This window comes from Glandiceps talaboti, chromosome 2 (assembly GCF_964340395.1).
Source record: "Glandiceps talaboti chromosome 2, keGlaTala1.1, whole genome shotgun sequence".
Taxonomy (NCBI): Eukaryota; Metazoa; Hemichordata; class Enteropneusta; family Spengelidae; genus Glandiceps; species Glandiceps talaboti.
In genome coordinates this window covers 7364373-7383957 of record NC_135550.1, presented here as the reverse complement: position 1 = coordinate 7383957, position 19585 = coordinate 7364373, and the positions used below count along the sequence as shown (strand labels likewise).

The 19585-nt window shown below is 36.9% G+C and overlaps 2 protein-coding genes across 3 annotated transcripts; both read left to right on the top strand.

Annotated features, from left to right (window-relative positions):
* The first annotated feature begins 597 nt into the window (after positions 1–597).
* Positions 598–1599, top strand: LOC144453747 (paired box protein Pax-1-like). The gene has a single exon (XM_078145089.1). It carries the CDS (start codon positions 598–600, stop codon positions 1597–1599), a length of 1002 nt encoding a protein of 333 aa, XP_078001215.1.
* A 6860-nt stretch (positions 1600–8459) lies between these two features.
* On the top strand, positions 8460–19101 carry LOC144450722 (salivary alpha-glucosidase-like). Of its 2 annotated transcripts, XM_078141399.1 has the most exons (11): positions 8460–8964; positions 10189–10368; positions 11052–11206; positions 12172–12297; positions 12738–12875; positions 13308–13426; positions 13977–14181; positions 14519–14701; positions 16034–16159; positions 17106–17240; positions 18183–19101. In XM_078141399.1, the coding sequence occupies exons 1-11, from the start codon at positions 8532–8534 to the stop codon at positions 18525–18527; spliced, it is 2145 nt and encodes a 714-aa protein (XP_077997525.1). In that variant the 5' UTR covers positions 8460–8531; the 3' UTR covers positions 18528–19101. The 2 variants fall into 2 exon arrangements, with proteins under 2 accessions (XP_077997525.1, XP_077997535.1); XM_078141409.1 differs by lacking the exon at positions 16034–16159.
* Positions 19102–19585: the final 484 nt, after the last annotated feature.

The window sequence follows — 19585 nt, the reverse complement described above, 5'->3', positions numbered from 1 at the left end:
TTTGGTTTTCGCAGTCATCGAAGGGGGTGGGGGGCGTTCAGTTTGAGAAAAACCGTGTTCAACTTCAATACACCGTCCCCAGTCTGTTAAAAATGACCATCCCATGATAAAAAAAATCCTAAATATCCTCAGCCCCGTCTTGAATTTCTTTTTGAACATAGACCTAAATTGGCGAAATTCTCTGAGCTTTCACTCGATCCACCCAGACTTTGAACGACCAACTTCATGTGAATATTGCGCAAGTCCATGAACTCATCAATACACTCCTATGTAAAATTAGATATGTTGATAAGAAATGTTCATGAGTTGATACAAATGTTCTTATGAAATGTTCCTGTGTTGATACAAATGTTCCTACCAGAAATGTTCATGTATTGATACAAATGTTTCTAAGAATACTTCTCAAAGGGTTGCCGACTGTCTGTGTTCTTTCGGTACCATACCGTACCGACGCGTCATGTCAACAATATATATGCAACATGTTTATGGATACAAAGAAACATGCTATTGCGAGAAAGCGCGCAAATTCGTTATTCGTCGGATTCAGTAGTCGTCGACGAACTTTGGATTGGCGCGCTAAAGTGGGCCACAAACACGATGGAACAAGGATTTCCAACGCCATTTTCTGTTCGAAAAATTATTTTGGATCGCCACATACAAGGACTTTCATTCAGTGAAATTGCGTCAGCTATCGGAGTGTCTAAAGCAACGGTGTACAACATTTGTCATCGATATGTGACAACCGGTGAACTTGCTACGACTACACCGCCACTGCGTGAACGCACAACCGTTACTGACAACATCTTGGAGCACATAGCATTCTATAAAAGAAGACAACCAAGTATCTACGTTGATGAAATTAGAAGAAGTCTAATCGTCGACAACGTATGTACAATCGAAAACGTGCCGTCTAGGTCAGCAATTCACAAGGCGGTTACCAAATATCTAAACATGAGTAGAAAGAAGATTTCTAGTCTTGCGGCAGAATCGATGACACCAGCCGTCGAGCAACGTACACTGGATTTTATGGAAATTGTATCCAATTACAATTTGAACCAAATTCACTGGTTTGACGAGTCATCGGTGATTCGCACTACGGGAAATCGCCGCTTTGGACATGCAGAAATTGGACAGCCTGCTGTGGAAATTCAACGTCATGCATCAAACGCCAATTTCACGATAAATCTCCTCGTTAGTGCGATGGGCGTCGATCATTCCGACATTATAGTGGGGCCGTCGAACGGACTGGAACTACTGAACTTTTTTGACGAGGCTGTTGGTGTTTTGGACGATATTGGAAACCCTTGTTTGGCTGTTGGTGACTGTGTTGTGATGGATAATTGTGGCTTCCACCACGCACGATTTGTTGAACCAAACCTTGAACGGCTCTTAGGCGAGAGAGGGGTACAGCTCATTTTCCAACCGCCGTACAGTCCCCAGTTCAACGCATGCGAGCCTTGTTTCAACTACATAAAAGGCGAATTACGAGAAAATCAAGAATTCACATACAGATTCACCGAACTTGCTACTGCCAATGCCATCGCAAGAATTACACCAGGTGCTTGCCGATATTTTGCAAGAGAATGTGGTTATGTGTAACCAGCTTCAAATATAAGTCTTAGTTCCTTTACAGTATTGTTACGATTTATACCTTCACTCACATGTGCCCATGATGTAATTTGAACCACAGTTGGCATCCAGACTACAAATATAATGACGTTTCACGACTTTATTTTTAATGCTGACAAGACGAAGACAGTAGTGATAGCTACTTGTGAAAGATGACACTGCACCTTTACAAATTACACGCTTTATAACAACTCAAACCATCACGTTAATATATTGGGCAGTGTTGTTTAAAATGACGTTCTCGCGTTGCCTAGTTACCAGCTGACGTTTCCATGATGCCAGTTGAAATAGCAACAGACTTGACTAATTATATTAATTATGAAAGCACAGATTCGATATCAAACTAGCTTATTGTGTGCATCAATAGTCTGGATTATGTGTTACTAAGTTACAACATTGTTTTATTGGTAAAAATCAGAAGGAATTTTAATTTCATTAATAGAAATTTGCATATTAGCCTTCTTGAAGACTGTTAAACCATACCATGGATTCATTGCATTTTTTGTTTTAAAAAAGGCATCAAGATTTTCATAACAGATCTTTTTGATGTTTTGTGAGCAAAAGAATAACATGATTTAGCATTATGAACATTATCAAACATTTGAGATGTTTAGTTGTCACCTAGCATGCACAGATAAATGTTATTAGAATGAGATTCATACCATACAATCATATTGCTGTGTACACCTTTCATGCATCTTTGTCACTCATACAATAAAGCATGTTATACTTCAGAGAATACATGTATCTTTTTTATTATGTCAGTCATAAATAAAAAAACAACCTTCAAACTCAATAACACAGTGATTACATGCAATGATAGCATATATTGTGGATCAACTTGGAAGTATAACCCAGGTACACTTCCTTGGGAACAGCAACTTTCAAAACTCTATTATTAACAGGAAAATGGAAATTAACAACTGTGATAAAATGTAAACCACACTGACTTCTGTGTTCACTGCAATCATTGCAAAACATATATTATAAAACTTCTAAACAAAATGATTTGATTCATTTGAAATTGTTGACAAGTACTACTGCAGGTGAAATTACTACTTTACTGCACCACATGGTCATCATTTTAGACAACTCACTGCAACGTTTACAGTGTGACCTCTAAAGTAGAAAGTTATATCGAGTGATATTATACAGTAACAGTCCAATATCTTGAAGAGATGATATTGCATGTAAACTCAATAACTAAACAACAACTGTAAAAGCTACACTTTTAGAACAGCATAAAATATTCCAAAATCATGTCATAGTACATATTGTATGCACTAGATACATTTTCAACTGTTTGTTTACTTTTTAATAAGAGGTACCAAGAGGTAGCTTTGTCATAATTGTGTCAAAGATGGAGAAAAAACAGGAGCTTCAGTGCAAGTGGTAGTTTTCATTTTATAGGAAATTCCACTTGGGGGAAAAAACTAAAACCAACACAACCACATTAAAACTAGAAAGTGACATGCTTGACTGCAATGTGAAATAGTAATAATCAGTAATAAAACACATCCCCCACCTGAACATCAAGGCCAAACTATCATGTCCCTTAATCATTTAATGGTATCAATTTCTCCCTTGGTTTACATCCCTACCTGATGATAATGTTCAACTATTTTAACTTTCAAATGTTATCAAAATTTTTCCCTTAGTTTACATCCCCATCTGAAAATCTATACCTCCCTAGCTAATTATCCCATAATGTTACCAAAATTTCTCCCTTAGTTTACATCCCCCACCTTATAACTAGGTCAAACTATCTTGTCCCTTGATATCATAATTTTTCCCTAGTTTACATCCCCATCTAGGCCTCACTAGCTAATTATGTCCCATAATTTTATCCCCATATCTCCCTTAGTTTACATCCCCACCTGAAAATGTAGACCAAACTGTCTTGCCCCTTATCATTATCAAAAATTTTCACTTATTTTACATCCCCTGCTCAAAAGCTAGGTCAAACTATCTTGTCCCGAAAACGTTATCAAAATTTCTCCCCAAAATGTACATCCCCAACTGATAATCTAGGTCAAAATATCTTGTTGCTTATTATTATCAGAATTTCTCCCTTAGTTTACATCCCCACCTAATAATCTAGGTCAAACTATCTCCACCCTCACGTTATCCAAATTTCTGCCCAACCTGAAAATCTAGGTCAAACTTCCCTAAGCTTCTTCTGCAATGTCATAAACTGTATACTTCATGTCCCCAAGTCTCAGTGACAAACTATCTTGCTAAATGGTGAGGAAAATAAGATCTTGCCAGCATTTTCTACTGAGCCCATATGCTCAAATGTTTATACCTCACCTGAAATATATATCAAACCATGTTCTAGTAAACCCTGCCCCCATGATAACAAAACCAAATTACCTTGTTTTAATAAACTTACAATGTAACATATAACATGTCATCAAAATTGCTGATAGCTTTTATCATTCTGATATTTCAAATTGTCCTTGTTAAAGTAAACTGGCCACAATACAACATGGTTACAACAAAATATAATAATACATGTCAAACTAATTTCAATGTACAAATAAAGTGATTGAAGTGGAATCATTTTACTCCTATCTTTTCAAAGTCTGATTTTCCAATTGTTTTTCATAGAATAAAATCTTATACTTTGTTCAGTCACAGGTCTATGTTTACAAGTTTTTCATTTAGTGATAATTTTGTTTCTTCACACAAGTATGTTTTTATTGTCATTATAAAATTCACAATTTGCCTGCTTTTTGTGCAATATCAGCTAGATCAAATAATGTCATATGTGCAGATTTTGCAGTCTGCTCAGACAAACTGTGCTGCACTGATGTTGCACCATCGATATCAACAGGGGGTGCATCAGTTCCAGCTGATCCTGGATTAATATCCTGTGTAATACCAGCAGAGGGAGGAACACCAGTTCCTTGGGTTAAATTAGAGATTGTTACAGGTACACTTGGTTGATAAAAACCATGGGATGGGTGTGTTACAGTAGATACTGTATTACCTTGTACGATACTAGACACACTAGTATTACCAGTTCCATGTGATGTATTAGAAATCTGGCTTTGCTGTATACATGTAGGTTGGCAAGTAGTGGGGGGTGAAACAGTCATGGCTGGTTCTAGATTACCTTCGATAACACCAGAGGAGGGACAAGGGATTGTAATGCCAGTTCCCATTGATGTATTGGAGATCCTGCCTTGAACACTTCCTTGGTAAGTAGCAGGGGGTGTAACAGTCATGACTGGTTCAGGATTACCTTCGCCAACACCGGAAGAAGGACATGTGACAATGTCAGTTCCCATTGATGTATTGGAGATCCTGCCTTGAACACTTGGTTGGTAAGTAGCAGGGGGTGCTACAGTCATAACTGGTTCTAGATTACCTTCGATAACACCAGAGGAGGGACAAGTGACTGTAATGCCAGTTTCTGTTGATGTATTGGAGATCCTGCCTTGAACACTTGGTTGGTAAGTAGCAGGGGGTGCTACAGTCATGACTGATTCAGGATTACCTTTGACAACACTGGAAGGACAAGTGACAATCATGTCAGTTCCCATTGATGTATTGGAGATCCTGCCTTGAACACTTGGTTGGTAAGTAGCAAGGGGTGCAACAGTCATATAAGGTTGTGGGTTAAATGGCATGATACTGGAGGATGAATTTATACTTGTTACTGTTGGTGTAGATATTCCAGCTGATTGATCAGGTTGGTAAGTAGCAGATGTAACACTCATGGGATAATAAGGGTCATCCTGCATATCGATTGAGGTGGGTGAAATACATGTTATTGGTGGTGCAATGTTGGAGATCCTGGCAGATTCCATTTGGTAAGTAGAAGAAGGTGTAACAGCCATTACTTGTTCTGGATTACCCTCAGTAAAACACGAGGAGGGGGCCACAGTAATGCCAGTTCCTTGAGATATACTGGAAACCCTACCTGGAACACTTGGTTGGTAATAAGTAGGGGGTGTAACAGTCATAGCAGGTTGTGGGTCATGTGGCATGATACTGGAAGATTGAGAAATTCTTGTTCCTGTTGGCACGACCCTAGCTGATTTCCCTGGTTGGTAAGTAGCAGTGGGTGCAACAGTCATATAAGGTTGAGGATCATAATGCATACCCAAGGACTGGCACATGCTTGTTGGTATAGACATTAGGGAAGGTTCCTGATGTGTGTACATAGCAGGGGGTGTCACAGTCACACCAGATACTTGGTCAGCCTGCACACTAGTGGAAGTGGAAGGAATACTAACATGAGATTGTCTATTGGTCATCCTGGTTGGTTCACTTGGTTGGTAAGATGTACATTTTCCTTTGCTTGAAGACACCATATGTGAATGTGTTAATGTTGATGTAACTCTTGGTACTCTTGTCTCCTCGTGACTTGTCATGTAACCTGGTAGTTGAGGAGGTGGTGCCCAGGGATAGGGAAATGGCATATATGGAAACCATGGATGTGGAGAATGGGAAGGAAAAGTACTTTGAATTGGTGCAGAACTCGTTCTTGAAGCCTCATTCTTCCGAGGTGATGTGATGGATGATTTCTCTATTATACGCGTGGCATCTGTGTCATCATCCTCAATGTTTATGTTATGATCACTAATTGAATCTTTAGCCCTTTGTATTATCCTTGGGAATTCAACAGCATCATTCATGCTTGGTGATGGGAGTTTACCATCCAAACCAACTTTCAACAATCGAATGTCTCTGAGTAACTTTGAACGTCCTTGAGGCCCCAAGTATTTTTCAGGATATAATTTTTGCAGCCTTGGTTTCAGCACTGTTGCAAACTGTGTGTGGTTTTTCTCTAAGAAAATTTTCAAACTATTAAGTTCTGATTCAGTTTCTTTTAATTTGTCTTTTACTGTTTTTATCTCCTTCTCTTTCTGGAAGAAAAAAACAAAACAAGAACACCATATTAATTTTACAACCATGTAATTAAAATATATTAATTGCTTGTTAGTGTATAGCCTTTGAATGGTTGCTGTAGGATTAAATGATTTTTAATTCATAGCTAAAATAGTGTTATATGTAACTATCAATTTACTACCAATTTACAGACCAATTTAAATTGAAAAGGTAAACAAACCCGTGAAACCATATCTACTTTTAAAAAACCCAGAAATGTTATGACATAAAGATTGATTTATTTTCAAAAGATTATCAAACCAAGTAATTACTGTAAGCAGACTGCGTAGACATGGAATTATTTTTGATTATATAATACAATAATCATTCTAACAAATACGGGTTATAGAATTCTATCGACATCTCGATAAATGTATAAACAAAAATCTAGAAGATTTATCATTTTTCGCACGGAAAATCTGAGGTTTTCGGATAGAGAAAACAAACATCCCATAAATAACGGAAAAGGTAAATATCGCACAGACCTGTTTAATAAGTTCAGAATGCTCTCTGTGTTTTTCAAGTTTGCCACAATACATGAAGCCAGGGCAAGTTTCGTAAACACAAGCGGCTTTGTTTTTGTTCCCACTTTCTCGATGTCCTTTATGATGACAGTTCTTACAAGTGGCAGACTCAATAACTCTCAGTCCTGGTAGTGCGAGCACGGGAAGTGGCGGAGGTGTTGATTTTAAATCATCGTAGTCTCGCTCAAATGCCATTTTTTCAGCCAATAAACTGTCCCGTTTGTTGATGATTTCATCTTTCCGTTTCTCTAGCGTAGGCCCTTCCGATGCTTTTATTTTGGAAACCGCAGAATCGTCATCATACTCGAGGCGACGTTTCTTACTTGTATTAGTAAGCTCAACATCAGCATACTTGCCAGAAACTGACGGTGATGTACCATCCTGTACAATAATTTTCCCCTTCAGAACGCCGCCACGGCATTTTAAATTTTGGCTCAGTAGTTGTCTGAAGCGATGATTTTGCGGTATATCAATCAGTTGCTCGTCATCATCCTCAACTTGCAATCTTGGGGCGTTCATACGACGAAGAAAATCTACATCTTGAACGACGAGATTTACGAATTGTTCGTAAGATATGCTCATAAAATCATGCTCACTAATATATACTGGGACGATCCGTGGTGCCCCATAGTACCTGAAATGTATGTTGAAAACAAACTCGGACGCCATTGACACGACAAACAGAGGGGGAAATAAATGCGTGGCACTATCAAGATCAACTTTGGTATAACTTCAGCAAGCTTCAAGCATGTGACAGAATTGCACTGTTCGCATGCCTTTGTAGTTTGCGATGTTGAATAAATATTGTCGACAGAATGTCTACCGAAAGAATACAGACAGTCGGCAACCCTTTGAGAAATATTCTTAGAAACATTTGTATCAATACATGAACATTTCTGGTAGGAACATTTGTATCAACATAGGAACATTTCATAAGAACATTTGTATCAACTCATGAACATTTCTTATCAACATATCTAATTTTACATGGGAGTGTATTGATGAGTTCATGGACTTGCGCAATATTCACATGAAGTTGGTCGTTCAAAGTCTGGGTGGATCGAGTGTAATTTTCAGTCAACTTTTAATACTTTTAAAGCTTGTGAATCTTTATTTTTACGTGTAGTCTATACATGCTTTACCTTTGTTTCCAAAAGTGTGGTGTACGGTATGCAATCAATGGCATATTGTTCAAAAGATCACGAAGAGCGTGACTGATACTACCATGGTTTTTTTGACCTCATGGGCGGGGCGATGCCAATATATTTGAATATCAATAATATTTGTACATTTATTATTGTCAATGACATACAATACAACAATGTGTATTTTGCATGATTTATTCAGCGCCAATAGGACAAGCTTATGAGCGGAGTTTGCGCATTGAACATTAGACCGTCGGGCAGAACAAGACAGGACAACAGTGAAAGTGCGAAGTCTTTTTACGAGATCTACAATTTTACATAGAAAACCACAATCATGTCTGAAAACGACGCCGAAAAGGGGCATATGGACGAAGAAAAGCCAGTTGTGAATCACGAAGGCGAACCTAAAACCGAAGAAGAAGCTAAAGACAAACTCTTGGACGAGAAGGCTGATGCAGTTTACTCTAAAGATGGCGCGGCCGATCCTGGCGCAGTCCATGTAAAACTATCCACCGTGAAACATGCAGGTCTCGACAAAGAACAGCTAATGGAACAATGTAACACGCCGATGTGGAAAGCTGTTCGTATCATCCTCTTGGTGGTTTTTTGGTTGGCGTTCGTGGCGATGTTGGTAGCTGTTATCATTTTGGTCGCTACTGCCCCCAAATGCCCTACAAACAAAGCGTGGTACCAAACTGGTGTATCGTATCAAGTCTACCCAAGATCTTTCAAGGACAGTGATGGAGATGGACATGGCGACCTCAAAGGTAGAATTTTTTTTTAAAATTTGAATTGGTCACCATGTACGCGGTGTAAATATTTGCGGTGTACTATTACTAATTGTTGAAATATGTGAACCAAGGTCATGGTGGCAAAGCCAAAGGCCAACGTGTGTAATGACGTTGTAACTCACTGGATAAAACATCTGTAATAATAATGTTACCGGATCGGACAAAATTAAAATTCAGAAATATTAATGTAGGTTGTTATTTTTCTGAAAATTAACTATAAAATTGTAGAATTGTCGTCTTCTTTAATCTGTTCTTTATTTTACATACACATATTTGATTGCATCAGCCTAGGCTAAAGTGGAGTACATTGAATATGGCGGAATATTTCACACAAAATGGCGGATTATTGATGAGCCCGCCTATTTCTGACAATATGTTGATAGATAATAGAATACTTCACTATTTGCATGTGATTTGGGTGATGCAATCTAATTTGCATATGTATTTTATCTCAAAACATTGAAATGCTAAATAGACAATAGTAGTTGCATGCCATATCTTGCATAGTTTATTAATTGCTATTTCTGAATAAAAGTATATTATTCATGTGAAAATTTATTGAAGATATTCATATTCAAATTTTGAAACTAATGTTACATTCTGTAGATACATAGGTTTTTATTAAAAATAGACAAAATGTTTTTGCTGTACATGATATCTATAGAAAAAAGTACTTTATAATATTTCAAAGAAGTAGACAATGAAACAAAATTTATTATTCTTTTTAACTCTGATCAAATACACATATTTATGGCACTGACAACTTTCATAAAATCAGCACTTATCAAAAGGAAAGACATTCTGAAGAGTTAAACGATATATATTACATTTATCTAACCTAAAGTTTAAACTTTCGCATAAACCTTATTTTGTTATTTTGTTAACTAAATTTATTACTGTACTTTATATATTTACTATTTTTTTTAGCACCAAACACATTGCAGAAAATTCAATGAAAAAATGTATTAATAATTTTTTAACGGATGCAATAAATATTGTATCTATCTAGAATGTGTCTATGAACTGTACACATATAGCAAATATTCCATAATGGAGAAATGAGTATACTGAAATGTGAAAGAACAATGTATATAAAAACTTATGATTATAGTACTTGCTGCCAAGCCTTGACATGTGACTCCCCTTTTATTAAAAATGTATATTAACAGTACTTCATGCTTGCTCTTCAAAAAATTACAGGTATTGAATACAAAGTGCCATATCTACAAGATCTGGGTATTGAAACTTTGTGGCTTGGTGCCATTTACCCCTCTCCAATGGAAGACATGGGCCGTGATGTGACCAACTATACCGATGTACATGAAGACTATGGTACTCTGGAGGACTTCAAGTCTCTGCTGGCTAAGATCCACAGTGAAGGTCAGTCATTGGTTTCATGAGTTATGTCTAAGGTCATTTATGTTTGATGAAATGCTGTAAAGTTCAAAGTCCAAGGATAGAATTTGTATAAAGGACTGTCATTTTCAGTTCATGTCAGATTTAGTCTTTGGACTCAAACTATGTAGAAAATGAGGTCTGGCAGTTGTAACTGTACTGTAGATATTATTGTAGGCAATTCTCAGTACCCATGATAGCATTTTACCTCATGCTAGAGGGTGAAAATAGAACAAGAAGGTCAACTTATTCTCACCCATGCATATAGTAATGCATGTGGAGCGGAAGTAATGGTGTCAACCAAGAAATCGAATTCATTATTTTTTTGATGTGCCTAGGTAGTAATATTCTATTTCAGGTACTGAGAATTACAAGCTATAGCATACATATATTATCAATATAATTTCTTATAAAATATGATTTAAATAGAAAATGATTAGGAATATTTTGTTGGCGATGTGTAATAGAGAGCTAACCTGACCAATAATTAATCATATGAAAAAGAATAACCCATCCATTGGAACGTCGGTTAACAACTGCCAATGATGAGCTATACCTCAATTTTATGTACGGTTTAAAAAATTAAGGGAAATGAAATGAGCTTCATGACAATACAAAGTTGAATACAACACTGACATGTGGGAGTCTTTCTGTATCTTAATTGATAGGTATGCGATTGGTATTGGAATTCATCCCCAATCATTCCAGTGACCAACATGATTGGTTTGAAATGAGTATGAGTAGCAAGAATAATCCATACAGTGACTACTATGTCTGGGCAGACAGTCCTACTGATAAACCTGGCAAGCCACCAAGTAACTGGGTAAGTCATATGAAAATCACTGAAGGCAAAAATTAAGCTGATGGATTTCAGTATGTGGTAATTCGTGTGACCATTTTGTAAACATCAACCTAGGCATGAATGTAGATATATGGAGAAGAATTTAGTTATGATCTGAAATGAATGAATGCACTACAGTTTTGTTAAGCAGTAGAGGACACAGTTGTATTAAGAATGGCCAGTATTCATGTCACATACTTTGAGGTCACAGGGCAACCCTGTCTCATTGACACCAGACCCATGACAGCGGTAATTCTATACACAATGAATAGAGGACCTGACCTCGGTTTCCAGTCATGGGAGTTTGTTTCAACTAGGTCAGGATCACACATGGAGGTTGTCTAGGTAGCAATGATTTGCATACTGTAGTTCAAATGGTTGTGTCACCAATTGTTCACATATAAATTCTATGTTTACAACACATTAATGTATTTTGTTGAAGTAATTCTAATTATACCCAAATTAGAAATCTACTGCAAACTGTACTGATTTGCTCTTTGAAAAATAAGTTACGCTAGCATAAAAACATGATAGTCCCTATGGATTTGTTGAACATAGATTTCCTAGACAAAATGTTTGAAATTCATCAGTGTATTGGTACTCTAGTATTAGAGCCATTAATTAGCAAATTTATCTCATTAGAATTTCTCTACATTACGCTCATTGCAATACCTTGTCTTTCATGAGATTTTACTAAAAAAGAAAAGGGGTGTACTGATAGTTGATATCTGTTACATAGTAGTATGTGAATAGTGTGTTCTTACTTCTTGATCAAAATATTATATAGGATATATAAAAGAACGTAACATCAAGAAACAACACTGGACAGTCTGGTTACAGTCCTTTTAATGTAAAGACATTGATCTAGATGTTGTGTGGTATATATATTTTCTTTTGTTACATTGGTATTTATTTACAAAGTTATTTGCACTGTCTTTTGTTTATAGTTGAGTCGCTATGGAGGGTCAGCTTGGACATTCTCTGATGTACGTAACCAGTGGTACCTGCATACTTTTGGCAAGAACGAACCCGATCTCAACTTCCGTAGTGAAAATGTCACTAGAGAAATTGCTGTAAGTATTAGGGATCAGGGGACCAAGTATCCTGAAACTTAGTGAAAGTGTTAAGTTTTTTAAAATCTTTGCTATTTGAAAACTTGTTCATGATACTTTGCAAATAATAAAAAGTAATTTTTGGGGTTCACCATCTTGTTTTTCAAGGAAACCAACAATCTTGTATATTTGCCACTGTGTTCAGTGGCCATGTTCAAGTGTAAAATGGAATAATTTTGATGGCATTTTGACCTCTACTTTGTACAGAGACCCCTGACTTGTTCTCTTGATTTTACCTGCAAATGGGTTGACTTTTCTTGACCAATGTAATAGAGAAAATTTGTGATTTTTTTTCCTAATGTGCATACTACAAATAAAGGTGATTGCATTTGTGTTATTAATAGCTTCAGTATCATTTTACCGAACATAGAATTGATAATGTAATCTAATTGAAATTGTAGGATGCCATGAAATTCTGGCTGGAGCTTGGTGTTGATGGTTTCTATCTGCCATATGCCAACCAGTTGATGGAAAATGCCATTCTGACCTATGATGAACAAGATAACATATACTTCAAGAGTCATGTCAACGACACCAAGGTAAGCAAAAAGTGTTTCCAATTCACGGTACCTGTAATAGCATTTTACCTCCTGCTAGAGGATCAAAATAGAACAAGAAGGTTGACTTATTTTTGTGCCATGCCTATATAGTATTGCATGTGAAGTGTGTGGAGTGGAAGTTATGGTGTCGATCAAGAAATTGAATGTTATTTTTATGATGTACTCTAGGTTTTAATATTCTTTTTCAGGTACCGAGAATTGTAGGAAAAGGTCAAAACTTAACTCAGGAACAGTTTATTTTAACAAGATGACTGCATGTTTATTATATTAGTAGGAATTTGGGAAAATGTACTGTTCAAATGTAAATGTTTTAATCCATTGAGATTTTCTTTGCTGTATCCGTCATTCTGCATGGAGTTATTTAGTAAATACATAACTGCTAATTTAAGTATTTTTGTGTCTTGCTTTTAGACACCTTATGAGAAGTTGCTGCACAACAACACTAGAGACCAACCAGAAACCCATGACCTGTTGGCTACATGGAGATCACTTATGAATTCCTACAGTGGACCAGATACTGATGATTATAAGTAAGTGATGATGTCCGTAGATGTAACATTTTCACCTAATCAATGGCAGATCTCGGGGCTTGAATGATTCGAATGTATGTCGATGTAACATTTTCAACTAATAAATGACTGATCTCGGGCATGATTGATTCTGATATCTAGATTTTCAAGTGATATGGGACTGACCTCAAGGCTCGAATTTATCGCATAATCTTGATAGTCAGATTTAGCCAATACAAGTGAACTGTTTCAGCTCCAGGTTTCTGTTGATTTTTATCAAACTAACATGCTATAAGTAGACTGTCTCGGACTACTGCTAATTTGGAAGCAAGATACAATGCTTAGTAGTACATTTTCCTTGGACTACTGCTAATTTGGTAGTCTAGATACAATGTTTATTTGTCTTGTTCCAGACTCCTGCTAATTTAGGTGGCTAATATGATATTTAGTAGTGTTCTACCTTTGGAGTACAGCTGATTTCGAGTTCTGAGCCTTTCCACTTACTCAGGTCTATATATGTAATGGAATTGCCACTTTCTTTCAATAATTGCATACGCTGGTTTTGTTGCAGGGTGCTTGTAGCCGGAGCTCCATCGTCCAGTATTGAATCTCAGATGGAATACTACGGAAGCAAGAAGAAAGAGGCTGATTATGCATTCAACTTCCAACTAATGGACTTGTGCACAGGATTTCCTAAAACTGGTGGTCATAAAATTAGTTCCTTAGTCAAACCATGGTTGAATGCCAAATCAAGTGGCAAAATTTCCAACTGGGCTGTAAGTGTTTATTTATTTTTTTGTCTCGCCAAAAAGAGTACACATCAGCGTGTCCTCTAAGCCATTTTGATGCGCCACTGTGACGCACACAATTTCTAGTGCCGCACCAAAATTTGGTGCTCCCCTATCTCTTACTCTGTGGTGACTCAAGAAATGCCAATTTTGATCATTTTGACTCACAACAAAATTTGGCTATCATTAGAGGACACACTGGTCCACATACATCACTAAAAAGCTATATGTTTATATATGTTAGTATGTGTTGTAGATAGAACAGTCATAAAATCCATATTCGGAACAAAATTTTGATGTTTGCATTGGTTGATTTGTATTACAGCTGGGAGATTCTGATCATACCCGTGTTGCTACACGATGTGGCAGTCACATGCTGAAAGCTATGAATACCTTAATGTTGACATTACCTGGCTCTGCCACTGCCTATTATGGTGATGAGATAGGTATTGAAGATCTGGACATTGATTCATCCAAGTCCTTGGATCCTAGTGTCAGCGTTAACACCGTAAGTTTTGGGTTGGTGATGTTCATGATTGAGGGAGGGTGGCCGGGTAGCTAATAGCAGGAGAATGAGAGAGAAGTAACTGATATCACTTTAAAGGAGATATCAGCGGATTTGGAGACAGAAGCTGTCGACACAACTAGGTTTACTGATGCAAAACAAGGATACACATTTTGTTTGATAATGTATTCTATGAAAATGATATTTTTGTATACCACTTATTTTCTGTTTCTGTTTGACTGATTTGTTATTTTCATTTACAGCCTTTGATTTAATAATTCACATCTGAAACAGCAGTACAGAAATGTTTTTAAAAAATTCAGCAAGTTAGTCCTCCCCTATGAACCTATATTGATGAAAGTTATATGTCCACATATTTAATTGCGTTGCCAAGTTGAAACATACCTGTTATCTCAGTGATGCATTTTTCTGCATACTGAGAAAAGTCCCTTTTTGTACACTGACATACCATGATGGACTTTTAACGGAGGTATCGTAGAACTGAAAGTTAGCGTCAATGCTTCAGGTCAATTTAGGATTAGTGTACATGATTGGTGTGAAAATGAAGAATATTGCCTACTTTAGTGTCCCCTAGTCTTTGTATATATGATATTGTGTTTGTATCCTCTTCAATTGTTAGTTGTTTGAGTGGACAAAACCTTATTATGACATCTATTTCTGAAGTGTCCTCTTTGTTTCAATTACTATATAATTATTTGATTATTTATTTTTCATTTGTTTATTTCTTTATAGCATTCTAGTTCACAAATTGCAACACATCCACATGTGTTGACAAACAAAATCCACTCTCGGCTCGGTGCATCCTCAGAGACTAGACTGCCTCAATTTCCCTTCAAATATTACCGCACATTGAACGACAAAGTACCAGAATAAAGAGTACAATATATAGCAAAAGGCCAATACATCAAGGTTCCTTCCCTGGCACATTGACCCAGCTTTTGTCCCATTCACAGCGCGTCATTCGTTTAGTGCAAAAAGAAAGAATGGTACCAGTATATCCACACATACCATTTCTACTTTTCTATTGCTTTTACTTCCATATCATCAAACCAGTAATCATTTACAAGGAACACATAATTGCATGTTCAGATTAGCTATTTCTTCGAAAATTAATTTATTACTCGGATTACTGATCCTGATCTGTCGATCTTGATCCCTTCTATTATAACAATTCTTATTAAATAAAATCTATTTTTTCATTATAAAAAAAAAATGCAAGAAAAATGACTATCAAGTGATTGTGATTCATGGGTGAAGGTACATCATAGTTAAAAATCATTGATGCTTCAATATAACACTGCATTTCTCTCTCAGCGGGATGTTTCCGATCAGACATCTAACTCTACTACTGTCTCTGAGAATAATACAAGCATTGCCCCAGAACTTGAAACTAGTACTCAGATTGATGCCATTTTGTACAAGCCTTCTGAGTCGCCTATGGTAAGCACATCGACATTGACACCAGGAATCCACTCTCAACCTCCATCATGTCTGAGCTAACGTTAAACCTATCAACAAACACTCCGCATCTGCACCAAATCCTCATTTATATCTTACCATGCATCCACAATCATAAATTAAAAAGTGATAACAGGTTTAAGGTTCATCTTGTAAATAATCTTCTAATGGCAATATAATGTAATAATATATGTAATGTACTTGTTCCCTGTAGCCGTTTGTAATTACATGAATGTTGTTTTGTTAGAATTTGTTTGTGCATTCTTTGTTTCTCAACTCAGTTTTGTCCAGAACCACCGCATTTTCCCATCCAGCAGATTTGGAATCCCATGGGCCGTCTTTGAGATTACTCTATGACTTGAAATAAAATATGTTTTGATCATAAGTACACCTTCAAACGACTTCTTGATGTGTGCTTGTCATAAGAATATGCTGTACCAAACCAAAGAAAGTTTTGAGAACGTGCATTGTCATTTATCAAAAATGCAACTTGTAATGACTAAATCTGAACTTGAGTACAACGTGTGCAAAAATTAGATGGCTATAATATATTAAATTTCTTTTCAAAGTTCATTCCTCAAAATTTCACGTGACAGTTTCTGAAGTTTTGATCAGCTGGTCGCTGCTGCATACTTGTCTAAACCCTCAGTCAACTTGTTTTGAAATGAATTATTTTATATGTACTGCCTGTCGTCAGTAGTATGATCTCAGAAAGCCTGTGGTCTGAAGAATCTGTTCTATTCCTTACACTATCACCTCACTTCTTGCAAACAGCCAAGTATCTTGTATGTGATAAGGGCAGATTTTGTGTATTTTCTTGGTTATATTTTGGCTTCTCATGCATAGGTAAGATGCACATGGTCATGGGTGCCCATAGTACGACTTGTTTTGTTTTTGACAAATTCCGGTTTTGCTTTTTTTTACGTAGGTTGTTTATTATAACCTGACTCGTGATAGGTTTGTGTCACCAATGCAGTGGACCTCTGGTGATCTGGCAGGCTTCACCAATGGTTCTGAATCATGGACCAATGTGAATGATAACTACGTGTCAAACAATGTTGACGTAAGTGGACTTTCGTACCAATGACAGATTTCTCCCTTTAAGGGGGGGGGGGGGGGGTTAAATTTAGATAACTTAAGGACATAGTTTTGTATATGTGTTATGATCACCTTCACCATATAGTCAAACTGGTTACTCTAGCACAAGAATCCGTGCTCGCCCCCACCACCAATAGTTTAAGGGTATTGGTTAGTTGGTATATAAACCTGATGACATCACGTCCCATGTGATTTAATCACACACAGCTTTACTACTTGAAGATTAATGAGCAATTGTCGCAATGAAGTAACCAATTACAACTGTCTGTCAGCATGTGATGGATTGCTACTGGCATGCAGTGTCCAGCCTTTCCCCTGGAGGCAGTTTTGTTGAATTTTCGGTTAAATTTGTCAGTTTGACTACGTGGAGAGGGTAGTGATCATAGAGAACATAGGTATAGGATCTAGACTACAAGAACATTCCTATATAAATTAGCACATTGTTTTCTATAAACCAGAGTGTGGAACCCTCTACTCTGAAGTAGTGTAGAGATTGTGGCTATTGTTTCTTCCCATCATGCCTAGCGCAACTCTTAATGGTTGTGTATTCAAACCTAAAATTAGATTGCGACTTTGTACAGCGATGTTCATGATATAGTAATCATGTTCACGTGGTACTGCTCATCTTTCTCATTCTGATCACATGCTGATGCTATTGACTGGGGTAAATTTAAAAACCAAATAACCACCAGTTTTCTGGCCAGTGCTTCATTAAAGTGAGGAAAAAAAATGCTAGGATGATGTCTGACGTGATGAGAAGAGAACCATAGCCAGAATCACTACTTGACTTGACTTTAGGCTAGGTTGAATGTTGCTCATTGATCACCAAAACTGAACACAATTATTTTTGCTGTTCATTTCCAAAGTGAAGTAACCATGGTGTTCAAATATACCTTTACTTCTTCAGAGTCAAGTAAATGACACCACGTCAAGCCTGTCCAAATTCAAGGAGTTGATCTCCCTAGTGAGAGCACAGCCATCCCTGATTGGAGGTACCATGAGAGAAATGTTGGTCAGCGATACCATCTATTCCTTTGTCCGTGTCTTTGACCGCTGGCCAGGATATTTCGTGGCCATCAACTTTGACAGTCGTCCAAATCTACGTCCTTTCAGTAGTCTGGAGAAAGAGTTGCCCACCAGATGCAAAGTTGTGTTTGCTACCCACACAACATATAAAGCAGGGGAGGTCATTGACTTCAATAGTCTGCTGTTGGATGCCTACGAGGCTGTCGTGGTCCAGTATGAACGCTAAGCTGTGTTTCTTATTTTCTTTCTCTAGCAAGGTGAATTTCATGATACATTTGTACTACTAAAGACAAGTTCTTGTGATAAGCTGTTGACAAAGACATGTATCTAACTTAGAGCTTTGATTTTACTGAAAAAAAAGTCATGTATTTGAAAAGATTGTAGTTCACATTCATATTAATATATCAAGCTCTGGAGTACATGTATGTGAAGTACACATTGCTTTTGAAAGAAGAAAACCAGATACAGGCACAAAATAAATCAATGTGATTTATGTAGCATTTTAGATGTAGTGATAACGGCTATCTGCAGTTAAGATACATGTGTGTTTGCCTTCTCAAAATTGTTATTGTTGCAAGAAATAACTTCAAAAAGCTGAAAGTAATAAAAGAGAAAACATGATGCATACTAACAGTGTTCATTGACCATGAGAGAAAAAATGAGCTATCAATATCAATATTATGTGTCAAAATAGAAATATGAAGTTTTGTGTTATGAAAGATGTAATTCTATCAAGCTGTGAAATTGAGAAGGCTCCCCTGGTTTATGCATGGCTGATAGGAAATAAAATGCTAAATGAATGAGTATATCTCTTTGTTGTGTCAACTTGTTATTGTGTAACCAATGGCTGCATTTTGTATTTGTATGATGTATGGGTATAGCAGCCCTTTCCCCCACATGAAAATTTGAAACAGTTCAAATTTGAATCAGAGTTGGTTCTCCTGTCCCTGGCCTCACAGCTAAAAGTGATTTGAACCGATTTAGTTGCATCAGTTTGAACTGCAAACTCGTAATGAAAACCAATACAAAGGAAAGCAGGTCGAAACTGACACAAAAGTTAATTGATACAAATCTAGTGCTCATTTTTCTTGTGGGGGACAGAAACAGGTTGTGAATCAACCTAACTGAATCTATTCTGTTTGAATTGATTCAAGTGGGAACAAGACTAGTGTATCGTGTAGGGTTATATGGGTAACAAGATATATTGGTGCAATGCAGTGTGCATTGGTACAGTATGGCATTGGTTACATGTACATAAATTATTAGTACTATGTGTCGGTGTAA